Raw genomic sequence first — 17,686 nt, forward strand, 5'->3', positions numbered from 1 at the left:
ATTTATATTTCAGCCATCGTCCTCCATGCCAAAGAGGCTTTAACCGCTTGGCTTGCTTGATCGCAGCGCATGTTTCACATTCATGGATAACCTGCGCAATAGTGTCCATGGTCAAGTCCACCCCTTGATCACGAGCCCATCTGTATGTTGCATCTCTTCCTTGGTGACCTGAGGTGCCATGGGCCCACCGAGCTAGAAATAATTCACCCTTATGTTGCCAGTCCAGATCCACCTGAGCCACTTCAATCTTAGCAGCCTGATCCACCTGTATTATTTTACATAATACACAGAAGTTATTCCATAATAAAATGTAGCGCTTAAAAATTAAATAACTTTTTTTATTTTATATCTTTGTTGAGATTGATGGATGCTAAAAATGGTGAGATCGCATACTCTACCTTTTTTCAAAAATGTGCAAATACAGATACTGGTTTGCCTTAGGGGCAGTCTTTAATACTGTCTTATGCCAAGTACAGACTTAATGAAATATGACATATCTGTATAACTTCCTCTTTCAAGGTCTTTCATGGAGCCTCTTGCATGTATTCCAGGGCTGTTTTCAGCTTTGAAACATAGAATATTGTATAAGACTTTGTCACAAAGAAGGAAACGACGTCATTGATGTACCTATTCTTTTTCTCCCATTCATTGGATGTCTGCATCAAAGATGGAAATTTAAACATGAATATTTTGGTTGACTTGTAAAACCTAGTAGTGTTGCATATGTGTCCCTCTAAGCACTACATATCACTCTTTCCTCTTCTAAAATTGGGAGAAACAGCTTTCTGTCATGCTCGTATCTGCCTTTTTTCCTTAGCTTCTCTGTCTCGCATCCTCTTTCCTCTTGCTTTTTCAAAAAAAGTTCTGTGTCCTGCTTGTGGTGTATTTCTGATTTTTGTGGAGTAGATTGTATTGACTTTTACTAGCAGTTCACTGCCCTTAAGTCTATTACACTGATCTTGCACTTTGACACTTTCATTTGTACGCTATAATATCCTAAGTGTCTTCCTGGTCCTCGCTGATTCTGATGTATTTTGCCTGTTTCTTGATAGACGAAAACCACCAGACCTGGATCTGCTTAGTATGTTAATGAAACTGTATTCACTTTGTGCATCTGCACATAAAAAGCTTTATGTCTCATCCTGTGAGAATGATACCCCCTTGCTGATTGTGTTGTTCATAAAATTGACTATTAATATTTTGTAATGGAAATATTTTCAGTAAAAGCTGTTAATTTTATAATTTTACCTTCCAGTTCTTACAAAAAGAAAAAAAAAAGAAAAAGCTTTGGGGGAGAGATTAATTTCTTTTTAAATTGCTGCACTTTTACAAGGTGTCATTTTTCTTTAGATGGTAGCATGGAAGAGTAAGCAAAGAATTGGTCTTGCTCCTCAGGGAGGAGCCATCCATGAAAGCAAAATCTTTTTGTCCCTTGTGGCAAATAAAATGGTAAATGACTGAAGAGGGCCCATGAGTTGCAACAAAAAGCAAAGCTTCCTTTAATGAGGAAGACCAGAGAGCACCTGAATTTTAATGTAAAAAAATTTACTTTATCAATTTTTGCTCTTCAGAAATGGAGCAAAATATTGGTTGATAAAGTGGCAGAGAGCCTTTATGTATTAAGAGAGTAATCGTTTTTAAGGATAGCAATATATAGCAAGTCGATGTTATGATGATAAAGCTGTTTTATTTTTGCAGGCACATGCAGGTACATTCAAAAAGTGTGATTGCATTGAAACCCTGAAACCCTGCCTCCTGCTTGCCAGCCTTCTTTAAGCAATGCGCTTGAGAAAGAGGAGGGTGAGCTGGCTCTGGACAAGTACCATGCTCTTATATTTGTGATTGGCTCAAGTGCTGATAGACTTATAGGCTGAAAAATGTAAAAATATTTATGTGCACGTGAAGGTTGTTACTGGACAGTATGTTGACTTCTTTTTGATATTTATAATGCGAAAGAATTTTGAAGGTTCTCCCTTCTCTGTCTTTTTTTACCATTTTTTTTCAACCCACTTCTTTGTTTCCTCCCTCACCCTGTTCTTTGGGAAACAATGGGAAATGCTTGCACTAGTTATCAAAACAAATTGGCTTTGATTCTTTATATCCTCAGAATAACTCTTCCCATTTCCTGGCTCCACACCAAATTCCACTTCAGATCCAAACAGCAGTCCTGAAAGGCAAGCTTCAGTAATTAACAAGAAATGGCTTCCTTCTCCCCTTCTGTTGTCTTACTCCTCTACAGTAAAAATTGAAGTAATCACTGCAGACAGGGTAGCTTTACTAATGTGCTCCACTGGTTGTCTACAGTGCTGGCCTATAATCCTTCAGTTTATAGAAATGTTAACTGCCCACACTAAAAGTTTGCAAATGAAGTAACTTGTTTCGTATTAGTTAAGGAAAGTATTTTGAAGGCTTGAAATGCAGCAGTAATATAATACTAAACTTTACTTGAAGAAAGTTGATTGAGAGAAAATGTTTTCTTTTCAAAACCATACAGGTGCTTGGAAAAAAATTGAAAAAAACCACTTTCCTTATAAAATTTCAGCTCTTGTGCTGACTCTTCACATTAAGCTTGTTAAAATACCTACTCTTTTACTGTAACAAACAGCAGACATATGGAGGGCAGAATAAATTGATAACAGTTAATCAATTGGGATCAAGAACACCAGGCAATAGCACATGAATGTAATACTCTTTGGTCAGAGTATGGTCTCTGATGTGTCTTTTCAAGTGGAGTGCATGTGATTTTCTTGTTTGGAGAGTCTGGGGTGGGAAGAGGCACAGCTGAAGTATTCCTGCATTCAGTGTTGCATTTTTGAAAGCCTCATTGCTTTCAAAAGCTACGAGGGGGACGTGTTCCTACAAGGGGGATGTGTTCCTTCTGTAACTGTGACCAACCACACCCTTACCTCCAGTAGCAGTCTCTGAGTTTCTTGTGTGTCAGTCTCCACACATGCAATACAATAAAGCCCCAATTGATGTAAGTAACCTAAATACAGCCCAAATTGGTATGTGATTTAGAAGTATTTTACATCTGAGTGTGGCAACATAAACTAAATGTTGTAGAACCCATGAAGGGCATGATAAAGAGCATCTTGCTGAGGGATATAGGATGCTAGAGGATGCTTCAAAGAGAGCTATAGTCCTACACTGTTAAATATTTTTACACAGTGCCTTAAAGACAAGAATCATTGTCTTTTTGTAATGCTTGCACTGCTTCCAGAAAGTTAATGTCCTCTTTCATGATGGGAGTCCTTGGATGCTACGCTAATACCAATAATAATAATAATAATAATAATAATAATAATCATAGCAGTCTGCCTATATTTAAGGAATTCAAAGAATAGTCAAGTGGAAATGTATAAAGTAGTAGAAGGAATTATGAATAGAATCAAATTTATCTTGGAGGAAAAAAAGAAAATTTAAGACTAAGGAGTACCCAGTAGTAAGATTTGGGAGTAGCTTCAGAGAAATAGTAGCAAATCTATTAGATTAATAATTTACAGTTAGACTAGGCAAACTAGACAAAATTATACTGTTAACCTGAAAAATCCAGGAGGAGGAGAGAGGTACATTATTTAATAGCAATTTCTGAAATTCTACGATAAACTACTGTAATATTTTCATTCTACAGTGGACATGCAGAAAATCACTGCAGTTCATGTCTGTCTATATACCACTGTATCAAGATCAGTACTAAAAAAATCTAAGTAAATCAGACATAAGTGGGAAACTTTATATATAACATGATTTACTCGTACTTTGGTGTGTAAACATTATAAATATCCTACAGCAATATAGAACTTCAGTAACAGATGGGCTGTCATATTTCTGAATTTCATTGGGTTTGGTAGCTTAAGTTATAACCTTAATATTGTGTTAATATGAATTACGTATTGGATTCACATCTACATTGAACTAATGAGATTTTCAGGCAAGCAATGTTTAAATTGGATTTAAGGGAAATAAGTGCTGGGAATAAGGGAATACAACAGAGAACATTATTACAGAATAGTCACTAGTACTTTGAATTTTATTTTAAACATTAAATAACCAGTGCACTCAAGCTTCATGATTAGAAAGTAATAGAACAAATATCTTGGTTTAGTTGGAAAATTGTAATCTGTATGTAACATCACTGAAGAGTATATAATTTTCAAAACCAATCTGAATGCTTAAGGATTTTGACTGTCATCATGAAGTGTTAAAAGTGAGTATTGAGGTATTGTAAATGAGCAGATGGTGGTTACTTGTGCTCTAAAATTCACTTTGAAGCATCTCTCAAGCAGTTTTGTGAATATGCATCATGACTGAGTGAAACTAAATGTGGATTTGTACCAAAGGTTTTATGGTGCTTTACTGTTTGTATGCATTTATTGGCCTAGATAGACAGTCTATTACTTTATGGTATTGCCTTTGGCTCTGTTTCATACTGTGGTGTAGGTGCCTTCTCCTAGAACCGCTGCTTTGGTTCTTTTTGCTTCACAGTAGCCTTTCTTATAGACCAGAAAAATAGCGAGTACCTTTTATAATAAGCTCACTGATGGGCATCTGATCCAGTAAAGGCAACAAACAAATCCCTAAACAGCAGTGTTCTTCATCAGGAATGAACTGGTGCTGTGTGAGATTGAAAATTCATTTTAAGAATTGCATTATTTCAGGACTTTAAAAAAAAAAAGAAAAAGAAAAAAAAAAACCTCCTCTCAAGGAGGCTTGTTGTGTTCCCTCCTGACTGAAGTAAGTTGATGCCCTATCATCATCATTATTCCAGTGCCAACAACTGTGTAACTTATTGTCATATTGCCCCTTTAGATGTGCTTTATTGTACTCCAGGAGACTATTAGAAAGGAAAGCAACCAAAATTGTCATGTAAACCATACATTTGCTATCTAGGTGCAATCCATTTTTGCTACTATGCATGAATGAATCTTTTAGATTGTTGTTAGAGAGAGACAAGGGTTGTTAGGGTTGGACAAGATGACCTCTAGAGGTCCCTTCCAACCTCAACCATTCTGTGATTCTGTGAGGATAAAGCTGTCTTGTATTAGGACTTATTTTTAATTATTACCTTGAAATGAAGTTAGTAAAGACAGCCTTATGGATAAGCTGATGAATTGACTGAGGATTTTGGGTAGTTTATTAAATAAGATATCAATATTATGTCTTAATGAAAAGTACTATGCAGGGGGAAAAAAGACGGCTTGTATTCAAAATGCCTATCTTGGAAAGGAAGACCTCAGTTTTCAAGAAAAAAACAAACCAAACCTAACAAAAAAAACAAGTAAAAATTCTTTCAGTGTTTAGCCCTTTTCTTGTATACTAAAGTACCAAAGGAATAATGTTATTCCTGGTTTTATGTCACTGTTTGACAAAATGGTTTCCTGTAGATTCTGTAAATTTGATATTAGCTATGCTGCATACAGATTTGCATTTAAATTTGTAAAATAACAGTTGAAATTTTTGACAAATCCTTCTTGTGTTTTGTGACTACTAGTTTATAGCTCATCTTTTTGTTTCATTTAATCCAGATAAAACAAAGTAGAGCGTATTCTTGCACCTTCAGTCAATGATGTGTAATTATTTTACACCTGTATCTTGCGCCATTTTTTATATTTGATTATTTTGCTTGCTTTAACCTGCATAGGATGAAATAATTTAGTGAGAGCATATCCCTGAACTCCCTAAGAAATGGAGATTTAGTTTAGTTATTTAAGCACTTCCTGGGCTCTGTACAGGGAAGTGACATCAAAGTACTGTTTGACCCACTCAAAGTTAGTTGTGTTAGGACAGGTGGGGTGATTTGTGCTCTAGAGGTGCGTTTCGTACTCTCTGCGACTGATAAGGCAATCTAGACAAAGAGCTTAAATGCAACCTAGCTTTTAGGTGGCTGTGGTTTTCTGGGACGTATCCACCTGCTGTGTATTTCAGTTTTGACTTCTGGTTTGTTGATAGTTTGGCATATATTTGAGATGCTGTTTTGTCTGTTTTGTTTTTATAGTCAGTTAAAAACTACACCAAATGTCATGTGAGGAATGAACAGATCTGCAATAAACTGACCAGCTGCAAAAGCTGCTCGCTACACCTGAACTGCCAGTGGGACCAGCGGCAGCAGGAGTGCCAGGCACTACCTGGTAAGGGCTGTGGGGCGGTGATGCTGCTTTTTATAGTTCTTTTCAAAACGGAGTAAATCTCCTCCATTATTGACAAAGAACATTTGTTCAATGAGTAGACCTGGATTTGTTTTACTTGTGCTGACTCTCCCCACCTGACCATACCTGTGCAGGTGAACACACATGTAATTACATCACTGATTGATGTATCTGCTACCTTTAATCTTGTTAGGAGAGATAATATTATTAGTGAAGTCATAATGGCATGTACCTCTGCACAAGCCAGTGACGAGTTCTAGCCTGTGGGGATCACTGAGTGCAGAGCTGAATTGCCATACTGAGTCCTTTACTGTTACATATTCACTGACACTGTTACTTTTGCTAGCTGGGGTTTTATCTTATAAATTATACTGCAATTATACCTCAATTTTCCTGTGCAGATAGGGCCGAAGATCTAGTTTCTTGATTGTCTAATGTTGGTAATACTATGAAAGCAGTGAGTATTAAAATGCTGATATAAAATATTCTCCAAAGGTGACTGTTAACATTCTGAAATAGTATTTATTCTGTAATTCATATTCATAACTACAGATATGCAGTTAGATATCAGAACCTTTTCCATTTGATCTTTATGTCCAGATGAAATTAATGAACATAGGTTTTTTTTCACAGAGGTTATTCATTAAATAACTTTAATAAATTTATTCTGTGCAGTTTAAAACTGCATTTGTGTAATCTTTGTAAAGATCAACTATAACAGTTGCTCTGAATTGCTTACTCATCTTTTGATAGTTATCTCAATCTGAGTCATGCTGAAATATGTTGAAGAGGAAATATTTTCTAAGATGTTATCTGATTTTCCTATGATTCTGATTGCATTTGTATTTAGGCAAATCTAAATGCAAAGATAGTTCTATAAAGCAAAGAGAGGGTAAAGTTGTGATCTCTTAATTCTAGGACAGTTGTTTTCAGATTTTGAAATTTACATAACATTTAGGTAAAGTGATTGGTTAAAGCGCTATTAATTATGTGCATAATCTAATCTTTAATATTTAGTTGTGCTCAAATCTGAATACAGGGAATAAATAGTGTCATAACGATTTTGTTACGCTGAAACTTAGCATATATCTTATAAATATTTTATAAGTTGTTAAAAGTTTCTTTTCATAAAAGGACACTATTCAATATGATACTACTTGGTGTTTTAGAATTTACGTGACATGAAAAGGGAAATTGAGTGTGGGATGTATTTTGAATTATGATCTCAGGAAGATAAAATTCAGACTCCCTTAGGTTTTTTAGAAGTTTTTTCAAATCAGCTTTAATCGTATGCTTTTTACACTAGCTCATCTGTGTGGGGAAGGATGGAGTCATATTGGAGATGCCTGCCTCCGCATAAATTCTAGTCGTGAAAGCTATGACAATGCCAAACTGTATTGCTACAATTTAAGTGGGAATCTTGCTTCATTAACAACCTCAAAAGAAGTTGAATTTGTTCTGGATGAAATACAGAAGTATACACTTCAGGTAACTTGAGTAACTGTAATTGATGCTTATGTGAATTAAATTGGCTTTGAGAAATCTATTTTAGGGATTTGTCCAAAGAGAGGAAAGTTTATGCCTTCAAAGAAATGTAGCGTGGTGCTAAAGACTGGTATAAGTGGTGTGTAGGATATTAAGGAACTCTCACGTTTAAAGCTAATGACACAGCAGTTCCCAGGTGTTTCTCCTTACCAGATTTAACTGTTATATGTTACTGTTTACTTTCAAGATATGACTCGAGAATGGCTGGAACACTAATCTGGGAAATCCCAGCCCTTTTCAATACACTGTGACAGCAGGAATCAAAACAAGACAAAATAATTTTCACTCTAACAGAGAAAAAATCCCGACTTTCACATCAGTATCCATAAAGCTGCTTGCAGGATTGGTTTTGGGTGGTGAATAGCTAGGCTGCAAGCAGTTGAGGACAGGGAGGTACTAAAGATGTGTACTTCTCTTCTCCGGAAAACCCTAGCTTTCTATATAACTGGTATGAGGGATCAAAGGGTCACAGAGAAGCTATACTAGTATGTGAAGTGTGTGGAAATTCCCTGCACGGCAGCACCAGAATGAGCCAGGAACCAATTAGCTTTCTGTGATAATGGTGTGGGAGGGAGAGGGCTGAAAACTCTTACATGCCTCTGGCAAATACAGGAAGCTGCCATCAGAATATTCTTTAGGAAAGTGATCCATATTAACTTGTTAACTGTGGGACAAGAGAAGGGAAATTGAAGATTAATTACCTGTCCATGGGTGGTAAGGTTCAGATTTTTAGCAGTTAAAAGTTCAAATACTTACTGCTGTGTTGTTTAAACTGTTGGAAAGCCTACCCACATCATTGATACACATATGTGAAATACACGTATGCTCAGAAGATACCAAACCCCACAGCGTACACTCAGATGGGATGTCTTAGCAGAATAAGATTCCATTACAAGCAAATCAGTTCATCTTAGCAAAGGACGTTTTTAAAAGTGTGTATTTTCGTTTGCAAGTGCAGCATTTCTTTGTCTGTATAAAAACCCCTAATTTTTAAGTAGCTTAGGATTTTACAGTTACAGGAAAATGAAAGATAATTATGAATAATAATTAAAGCTTATATCAAGCTAGTATGTGATTTGCAAAGTTGTTATGTTGCAGATGAATTGAGATACATACAAAGGAAACTGCAGTTAAGAATTGCCTTTGTGTTATACTAAATCTGAATGCAAGAGTTTAGGGACATACACTGTGAATCAAAATATTCTATATTATCCTTTTTAGTGTTCCATTTCAAGAAGGAGATGCAAACATAGGTTATGTACGTAAGTTTTTTGGTTTTTTTCCCAATAAATGTAGGGCCTGGACGGAGCAAAATTTTTTTACTAGAAAGACATGTATTTTCTATTATTTGCTAATAAAGGAGAGAGAGAAGTAATTCTTCTATGTCAGAAGATCTCGCCTGATATTGTGCTTACTGCAGCCTTGAAACACATTCTGTCTGTCCACTCTTTGATATGAGAGAACTTTGAAAATGTAATTGAAACCAAAATAAAAAAATTGGAAATGGCAATGATTTCTCTAGTTATTTATTTTGCTGCCCCCCCCCCCCCCCCCCCTTAAAATACCGCACAGGAGGCCTTCAAATCTAATATTGTGTGATAGAGTGTTTATGTGACTGATATTACCTGACTGGCTTGAGGTGTAGATGAGAAATAGCTTTTTTTTTTTAGTGTTTGGAAGCTAGTTTTTTATTACATTTCAGAACTTAGAACTTCTACAAGGTGACATCTTGCTGAGCATATCCTTATTTAAATGAAGTATGTCCTGAGCCAATGTGGTGATGTAAATTTGAGATACCTCACATACAGTTTATGCAATTGTAGACAAACGTATGCACTTTAAAAGTATATATTGGGTTAAACAATCATTTAGTTATCGGAATCTCTGATGAAATGCTACCATGACTTATCTTGGTGTTTTCATTGGCATTTAGAAAAAAAAATTTGTTTTTTTCATTTGTATCTGTCTGTCCAGTTACATTTATTCTGTGTGAGACAACCTAGATGTCTTGTCAGGTGTCACAGAGGCTCTCTAAAGCTTCTTGATTTTCTTTTGTCTGCCTTTTCCTCTCAAACAGCAATCATAATGATTTAAGGAGTGAGATTTCATTTTAGATGGCTTGTTTTTGTAACAGGTGGTGGTTGTGGAGTTCACAAATGTAGTCAGAGCAACTGTAAGGTGAACACTATGCCTTTAATCTGTATTATCTGTGGTGGAGTTTGACTTGTGTGGTTAATATCAAAGGCTTTAAAATCTTTCGCCTATGTGAAACAAAAACTTTCAGGATTAGTGAATGTGTCAGAGCAACACTTGGAAATAAGAATATGGATCTGTTTTTATCTCTGCTTTATTTGATTTTCTTATACTGAGAAAAGAAAAAAAACTTTGTTAACTGTTGTGTATTTTACAAGCTGTTAAAATAGTGTCAGTAAATATTACAGCCTGGAAGGACTTAAGAATTCTTTATTGTTCATAGAAACAATGTGGGACGTTGTAGATTGTTTTCTAATACACAAAGTCTTTGCTCTAGGACAAATTCAGGACAATTTTTTCATCATGTTTAGAATAATACAAAATGGATGCTTTGGAAAGATTCAGAGGGAGGAGGCTGCCATTGTCTCCATGCCCTGTCCAGACCTCATTGTGTATCAATAATTTCTCTTAATTCCAATACTAAATTGGAAATCAATACATTGCCTCCTTTTAAAGCAGAAGGTTCATTTGGTACTAAAGAAAGGGACAAAACAAAGACCTTTGTAGTATGAAGTCAAAACACTGTTGAATTTGCAGATGTATTCTAAAACTATCACCAATAATTTGAAGTAATTTGCATTTTTCATTGAAAATAAATAAAATTCTTTAAGAAAATGCCAAAATAAACATAATGGATAGACTGCAGATTCCCATACTAAAGCAAAACGACACTTCATATTTTTTCTTATATGCTGTTTTATTGACCTAGTAAGCAAAATATTATGAAAGGGAAGATTTGAGTTTTTTTGCAAAATAGATTAAACACCAATATGAGGTTAATTAATTGTTTCTGCTAATACTCAAATGTTGTATACTCATTTAAAAGTGCAATTAGTTCTCTTGGGAGTTTGCTCGCAACTGTGGGATTTAACTAAAAATAATCATTTTCTTGTTAGCATGCAATAACTTCTGAGAAGATTTAGTTTTGGTGTAGTAAGCATAAACAAAGATGAGAACAGTTTTAAACAATGCCTTTCATTATATAAACTGCTTGCAACTTTTCCTTTAACTCACTGTTCTCAGGGCTAAGCATCCTTTATAAATTACACTTGAGCGTAGGTTGCAGTTAATTAGTGAGCTTTGCATGGCGGTGTTATTCCTTGTTAGCTCAAAGTATTCTCAGTGGGCTGTATGTTTTTATGGTTTTATCATAAGTTTGGCTGTAGAGTAGCTGACATCTACATTTTTCTGAATTAGTCCCACTTTACTACAGTTTCTAGCAGTCCCACTTTACTATTGTCGTTTTGGAAGTCTAATAAATTATTTCAGCACTGTGTCTCCATATTGGAGTTGTTGCATTGACTGCCCGTTCATTCACCTCTAGTTTAACTGTCTTCCTACTTCCAGGAAGTGGGGAGCTCAAGTCACTTTGGATGCCTGAGAAGAGAACCTGAATTTCCAAAAAAATTGTCCCTTATAAAGAAGAAAACTCAAGGGTTTCTAAATCAAAGTCACACCGGAATGCTAGCTATAGTCCCTGTAGGTGGAAATTGGGGAAGTTGGAGTCTTTTCAGTTTGCCAGATCTTACATGGTTTTTTAACCTATGCCATAACAGCAACATTTGAAAAGACTAGGAGAAATAAGTGTTCTTATGACCTAATACATGACTCCTACTACTAATTACATCTGGATTTCATCATTTGTGTCTAATAGATACTGAGACACTTAAACCATGAAGCTTGCTTCCACTGCTTATAATGTGTCATTCACTGGGTAAATATTTACAAAATATGAAATGTGTAGGTATCTAGCATAGTTAGAATCGATACATAGTTAAAGAATAGAAACGAAGCAATGAGGTAGTAAATAGAATGAATGGTTTCTCTTCATATAGCTCTTATTTTCAGTAAGCAGTTTTGTTCATAATGATGGAGAAAAGAGGCAAACTAACTGCAAGCCCTTATCAAAACTGTGAATGTTGTGGAAATGTGAGCGCTAAGGGTCCACTGTATTTTCAAAGTTTAATTGTATGTTTCTTCCTAGGGCAACTATTTTCCTAGAAATCAAGGAGTTCAAACGATTCTTGAAAAGTTTATTGAAGTTTGGTAATAACGTATTGTGATGCACATATTAGAAAATGAGTCAGAAGTGTATCGTACACTTCCAGGACAATTTAATATCCAAAATGAAAGGCACTTAAATAAAGGTGGGGATAAATTCTGAAAGAGATAATTCCTCAGCAATTTGCATAATTAAGAAACAGAAGCAAATTTTGAGCCTCAATAGTAATTGGCTATTCAGTAAAGGTAGACCCGCTCGCTTCATTCATCTGCAAATTACTGAGCCCTCAATTAAATCAGTGCTGAGGCAGCAGTAGTGCCTGAAAAATATGTCATGACTATAAATGATCACATTCACTGTAGATCTCAAAGCATTAGTCTGACTTAAATTTTCTGAGTAAGCAGTGGATTTAACATGAGCTATCAGCTGTCTAGTTAAAGTTACACAATTTTCCTTTCTAACATAGTTCCGTAACTGCTACTTAAACGAAAATTAAAATGGGGTAGTTTAGAATAAGAGAAGAGCACATTTTTGAAGTTATTAGTGAATAAATTCCTGTAATGGCTAAAAACTTGCCCTATGTTCAATTAAATAGGACTGTAGTTGTGAGTACAGAATGACATTCTATTGGTATGCATCATATGATTGTAATTTTGCTCTTCTGTCAGATGAAAATACAGCCCCGTCCAGCAATTTGTCTCAGAATTTAATAATTCGTAAATCTTTTCTAACTTAACATAAAGGTTGATTTCTCACTTAAAAGGGTTTTTGGCAACTTGTTATCAGTGTTATAAAAGATTGTTCTATAAAAACAGATAAACCGTGACTAGCTGCCTTTCAAGCACAAGTATATGGCTTCTAAGATGGGCTGGGAATTCTAAAAACTGTCCCAGAAAGAAATAGATGAGAGGAGAAACATATTCTAGAGAATGGTTCTAAATTTTAAGTAGTGTAGTGCGATAAAGTTATGGAATAGTTCTCAAGATATATTTGATTGCATTCTCCAGTGCAATGTTAGTAAAGCCCATTACAAGCTTTCCCAAGATGGATTTGGCCACCTGCTCTGTATTGTATTGCTTTGTCTCGCTGTAAAATTTATTTTGATAATTTCTGGGTATTTTTTTTTTAACTGATAACTTACCTAGAATGCTATTGAGTAAGCTTGGTTGTTGTTGATGTTGTTTTAAAATTAATTGTATATAATGTATAATGGGTGTTTTTATAGATATACTTTGGAGCCTGATTTTTTTTTTTAAATTTCGCCACTGAAACATTTGAAAGTATACATAATTTTTCAGAATGTGGTGAGTGATAGTATTCCAGAAAAAATTGTATCAATTTGAACAGCCAGAATATGAGCAGTGGTATTCAGTAATCATGCTTGAACAAATTCTAGCCTATACATGTTGAATAAAAATAGAAAAATAGTAGATTGGAATTCATATTTGCTCCTGTGAGCCACTGTTTCCTCCCTATCTTTTCCTCTTTCCACACGAAGGAAAAATTATTAAGGCGAAGTTTTATGAACTTCGCCATTTCACGTAGAAATCTATAATGTAATTGAAACAATTCCTAAATCTTAAAAAGTATAATTACCTGTATTATTTAGTCAAAAAGCTATCATTTGTTTTGGTGACTTTTTGTGGATGTATCATGATGTGGATGAAATGCAGCTTTTAGCTCTTAACGATTTTAAATGGGAGATGTCCAAAGTAATGATAAATCATTATTTAAAAAGATAATGGTATTTAAAAGTTAAAAAATTTTAGAGGCACAAATAGATGATCATTCCCTAGATACAGTTGAGAATCTTGTTTAAGAGATTCAAAGTTAAGATTATGATTCAAAGCACATGGTTAGTCTCATGTCTACGCAAAACAGAAGTTTTTCCATTACTTATTAATAGCAGTGGTAGCAGGTAATAAGGCTCAAGTATTAGGGAAGTGAAGACATCAAATAAAGAAGTATTTTGATAGCTAATGTCTAAAAATATGAAGTGCTGTTATTTTAATTATTAAATTTTTCCAACTGTTAAGATGCTTTATGTTGCTTGATTAAAATAATACTTTATTAAAACAAACATGACAATTAACTTCTGCTAGCTAGAAAATAATTTCAGTTGAAATAATTTTAGGTTTTATAATGTCGACAAAGAACTAGGAGATATTGCCTGTCTTATTGTTCCATATTCATGGAAGAGTGGTAGATCTGAGTATAAATAGAACATGAGTCATACATTTTCCTCGTGACCTTTTTGTATGCACGGTATCACTGAAAATTCACTGGTCCGTCTTTGTATGTTTGTGCATATGTGCATGTAACATCTGAACGGACATCCCTTTTACACTACCTCTCTGTGAGACTGAAATCTTTATGAATAGCAATGTCTGCTTACCTGCTAGTGCTTTGTTAATCAAGAGATGGGAGGGCAGAATGACCACAATTTTTACCAAGTTTCTAGGTACTCGCGGCTGTAAAATGGAGCTGTACCATTTGTTTGGCTTCTAAATGAATGAAGGCAGATACAGTCCCAAGTTGGACTAGATTGTCCATTCTTTTCTTGAAAGCTAGAGCATTGCAGAGCGTACTTTGCATTAAGGAATTCTTATGCCTTCTCTAGAGATGACAAATGCTCCCTTTTCTATTTCGGAGCAATGAAGGAGGAGGTAGCTATGATGAAATCTTTAGCTTCTAGCAAAAGATGTCAGCCTTGCTGAAATCAGATTCTGCTAGGAGGCAAGAGCTGGAAAGGGTCTGGCTGAGCTCAGACAGTGAAGGTCTCCAGATTACTTTGTTGCCTCCTTACCAGTGCAACACACGATGATCATGCATTTGGCATTAAAGGAAAAATCTAGTAATGGTAGGAGCCACATGCTTTTGGAGTTCCCATTCACTTCTGTCCCCAGTGGACTGGCAACTCCAGCAAGTGTGAACAACTGTAAAGCACCCAGGAAAATTGTGACATACATGGGATACTATAATAGTCAGCTTGAAGAACTGAGGTAGGCACAGTCAAATCACTTAGAAAAAGTTTCAGTACATTTCATAGAATCATAGAATCATTAAGGTTGGAAAAGACCTCTAAGATCATCGAGTCCAACCGTCAACCCAACACCACCATGTCCACTAAACCATGTCCCTAAGCGCCTCATCTACACGTCTTTTAATACTTCCAGGGATGGTGACTCAACCACTTCCCTGGGCAGCCTGGTCCAATGTTTAACCACTCTTTCAGTAAAGAAATTTTTCCTCACGTCCAATCTAAACCTCCCCTGGTGCAATTTGAGGCCATTTCCTCTCGTCCTATCGCTCGTTACTTGGGAGAAGAGACCGACACCCACCTGGCTACAACCTCCTTTCAGGGAGTTGTAGAGAGCGATGAGGTCTCCCCTCAGCCTCCTTTTCTCCAGGCTGAACAACCCCAGTTCTCTCAGCTGCTCCTCATCAGACTTGTTCTCCAGACCCTTCACCAGCTTCGTTGCCCTTCTCTGGACACGCTCCAGCACCTCAATGTCCTTCTTGTAGTGAGGGGCCCAAAACTGAACACAGTATTTGAGATGCAGCCTCACCAGTGCTGAGTACAGGGGCACAATCACTTCCTTACTCCCGCTGGCCACACTATTTCTGATCCACTCACCTGTTGCCTGGCTCCATAGTAGGAAGCTAAGCAGCACGACAGCGCCGGTGTGGTGAGACAATGTGGTCTTGAGTAAGAATAATTTCATGAACTAGGTCATGTCATTGTTTACTGACAAGTTCTTGCATGTGTACATGTTCACGTGTACTCATTCACATGTGTGTTGGAGCTTTTTCTCCTTCCTCAAATAGAAAAGGAACTGATTCTGATTGAGTTGCAGGTTCCTCTTCAACTCTGAATCTGAACAACTTACTAAGTGCCAAATACAGTGAGGATAGGGTGGATTTCTTGATTGTGGTTTTTGGACATTTTGAAAGTATACATTCATCAGGCCTTGAGGAAGAAAGAAGTCATCTTCAGAACTCTCTAAGGAGTAACTTTCTTCCCACTTACATGTTGAGCAAAGATCGTCTGACCTTCCAGTAAAGAAGCTGGTATTCCTGAGAAAAAAAATTTAGACATATTTGGGGCTGATTTCATGTCAGCAAGTGTTTTTCTGAAGTGAAGAGTTGATTTGTCCTGTATTTTTCACCCACCTGGTTTGATAACAATGTTTTTCAAGAGGCCTGGAAACTAGAATCTTACATCAGTGAGTTCTGGGTCCAGAGAAACAGGCAGTCTGGTTTCCTTCCTGTCTGGTCCTCGAGAAGAATCTTTGGCAAGATATTTGAAGCAAAGGAATCAGTTTCCTACATTCATTTTGCATTAAATGACACAACCATAGAATTCAAATGAAGGATGTTTAACTCTTGTTATTTCTTAAGCCTGAAGAAGAAACTGGATTGGCATTCTTATTTGGCACCTTTGAAGTCCCTCAGTTGCTTCAAATACTTTGAGACTCCCAGCTATTATGACTGAACCTTTCATCAGTTTGAGAGATAAGGATTAGATTTATGCTTTTTTTGTGAAGAAATTAGTTTGATAGTCACAGCACACTGGTGGCGGCAGGTGTCACAGGTGGAACTTCCTGAATTCACTATTTGTTTTTTCCTGTTGGCTTTCGTGCAGTGCAGCAGCAGTCATTTTTGCTGATAAGCTTTGGTGATACCAACATGCAATCTCTGCTATCACCAGCAGTCTTCAGCTGTAGTCCACCACATCATGGAATTAATGCCACATAGTTGAATATGTGCTTTAAGCATGTCCTCGGAGCATTTTGGTGGCCTACTTCTCAGCTATTTACCATATTTTAATCAGACATTAAAAAAAATATTTTGAATAATCTGTTTTTGGCATCTTAACAACATGCCCCGAGCAGCACAAGTGAGCCTGCAAGGCGGTAGCTTTGATGGTGTGTATTTGACAGCATGATAATCAGTGTTCAGGTCTGTATTTTGATGTGTTACACTAGCAAAGAGCCAAAGATGGTACATATGGAATTTGAGATATCTGACACGATGACTATAAGTTGTCCAGATATTACAGCTATTAAGAATGATGATGACTACGATATGTGTTGCTTTTGCTAGAAGTCATTCACTTCAGGGGTGCTGCTTTTATTTCCTAAGGCTGCTCTGGCTTTCATGATCCTCCCTGGGACTTTGTCATCATTAAAGGGGTTCTGAGACACTCTCCTACTCAAATAGAAGACTTTATCTCCAAATGTCACTGCTGCACTGTTTTCATTATTGGCCTGACATGCTTTTCACTATAGCTGGAGTAAGATCTCTGTTTTCTATATACTGATGCTGAGGCCAAATTATTTGGCAGTGCAATTGAAAGAGTCAGTAACATGTTGAAGGTTCTCTTGGCTAGAATTCCTCAGCCCCAAAGTAGGCATTTAGGGTTGTTTTAGGTCTGTGTTTGTCAGCCATTTATCCTGCCTAAGCCCCTGACATTTTTTTGTATGTGCCTGGTGTACACGCTTAGCGTTCTACAGAGAGATGTCTAGACGCATGCATAAATATCTAAGGTTTTCTGATGCATGTGGACCACGTACATATACAGCAATCTAGGCAACTAAATAACAAATGAGACAACAGATGTATCATCTACCACTTTCCAGATGCCCAAGTTCCACTTTTACTGCTTGCATCATGTCCTTTCTAGTATCCAGAACGTGGGAGCTCTCACACACACCTGGAAAGTTGGTCACCTGGGGTA

At 36.4% G+C, this 17,686-nt stretch overlaps 1 protein-coding gene across 2 annotated transcripts in view; it reads left to right on the plus strand.

Moving 5' to 3' along the window:
- The window catches only part of ATRNL1 (attractin like 1), a 555,427-nt gene that overhangs the window by 130,944 nt on the left and 406,797 nt on the right, over positions 1–17,686 (plus strand). For both annotated transcript variants that reach the window (XM_076339089.1, XM_076339090.1), the window contains exons 14-15: positions 5,996–6,128; positions 7,453–7,634. In XM_076339089.1, the coding sequence (XP_076195204.1) occupies positions 5,996–6,128; positions 7,453–7,634 (315 nt within the window). The remainder of the gene's footprint in view (positions 1–5,995; positions 6,129–7,452; positions 7,635–17,686) is intronic.

Source organism: Aptenodytes patagonicus, chromosome 5 (assembly GCF_965638725.1).
Source record: "Aptenodytes patagonicus chromosome 5, bAptPat1.pri.cur, whole genome shotgun sequence".
NCBI lineage: Eukaryota > Metazoa > Chordata > Aves > Sphenisciformes > Spheniscidae > Aptenodytes > Aptenodytes patagonicus.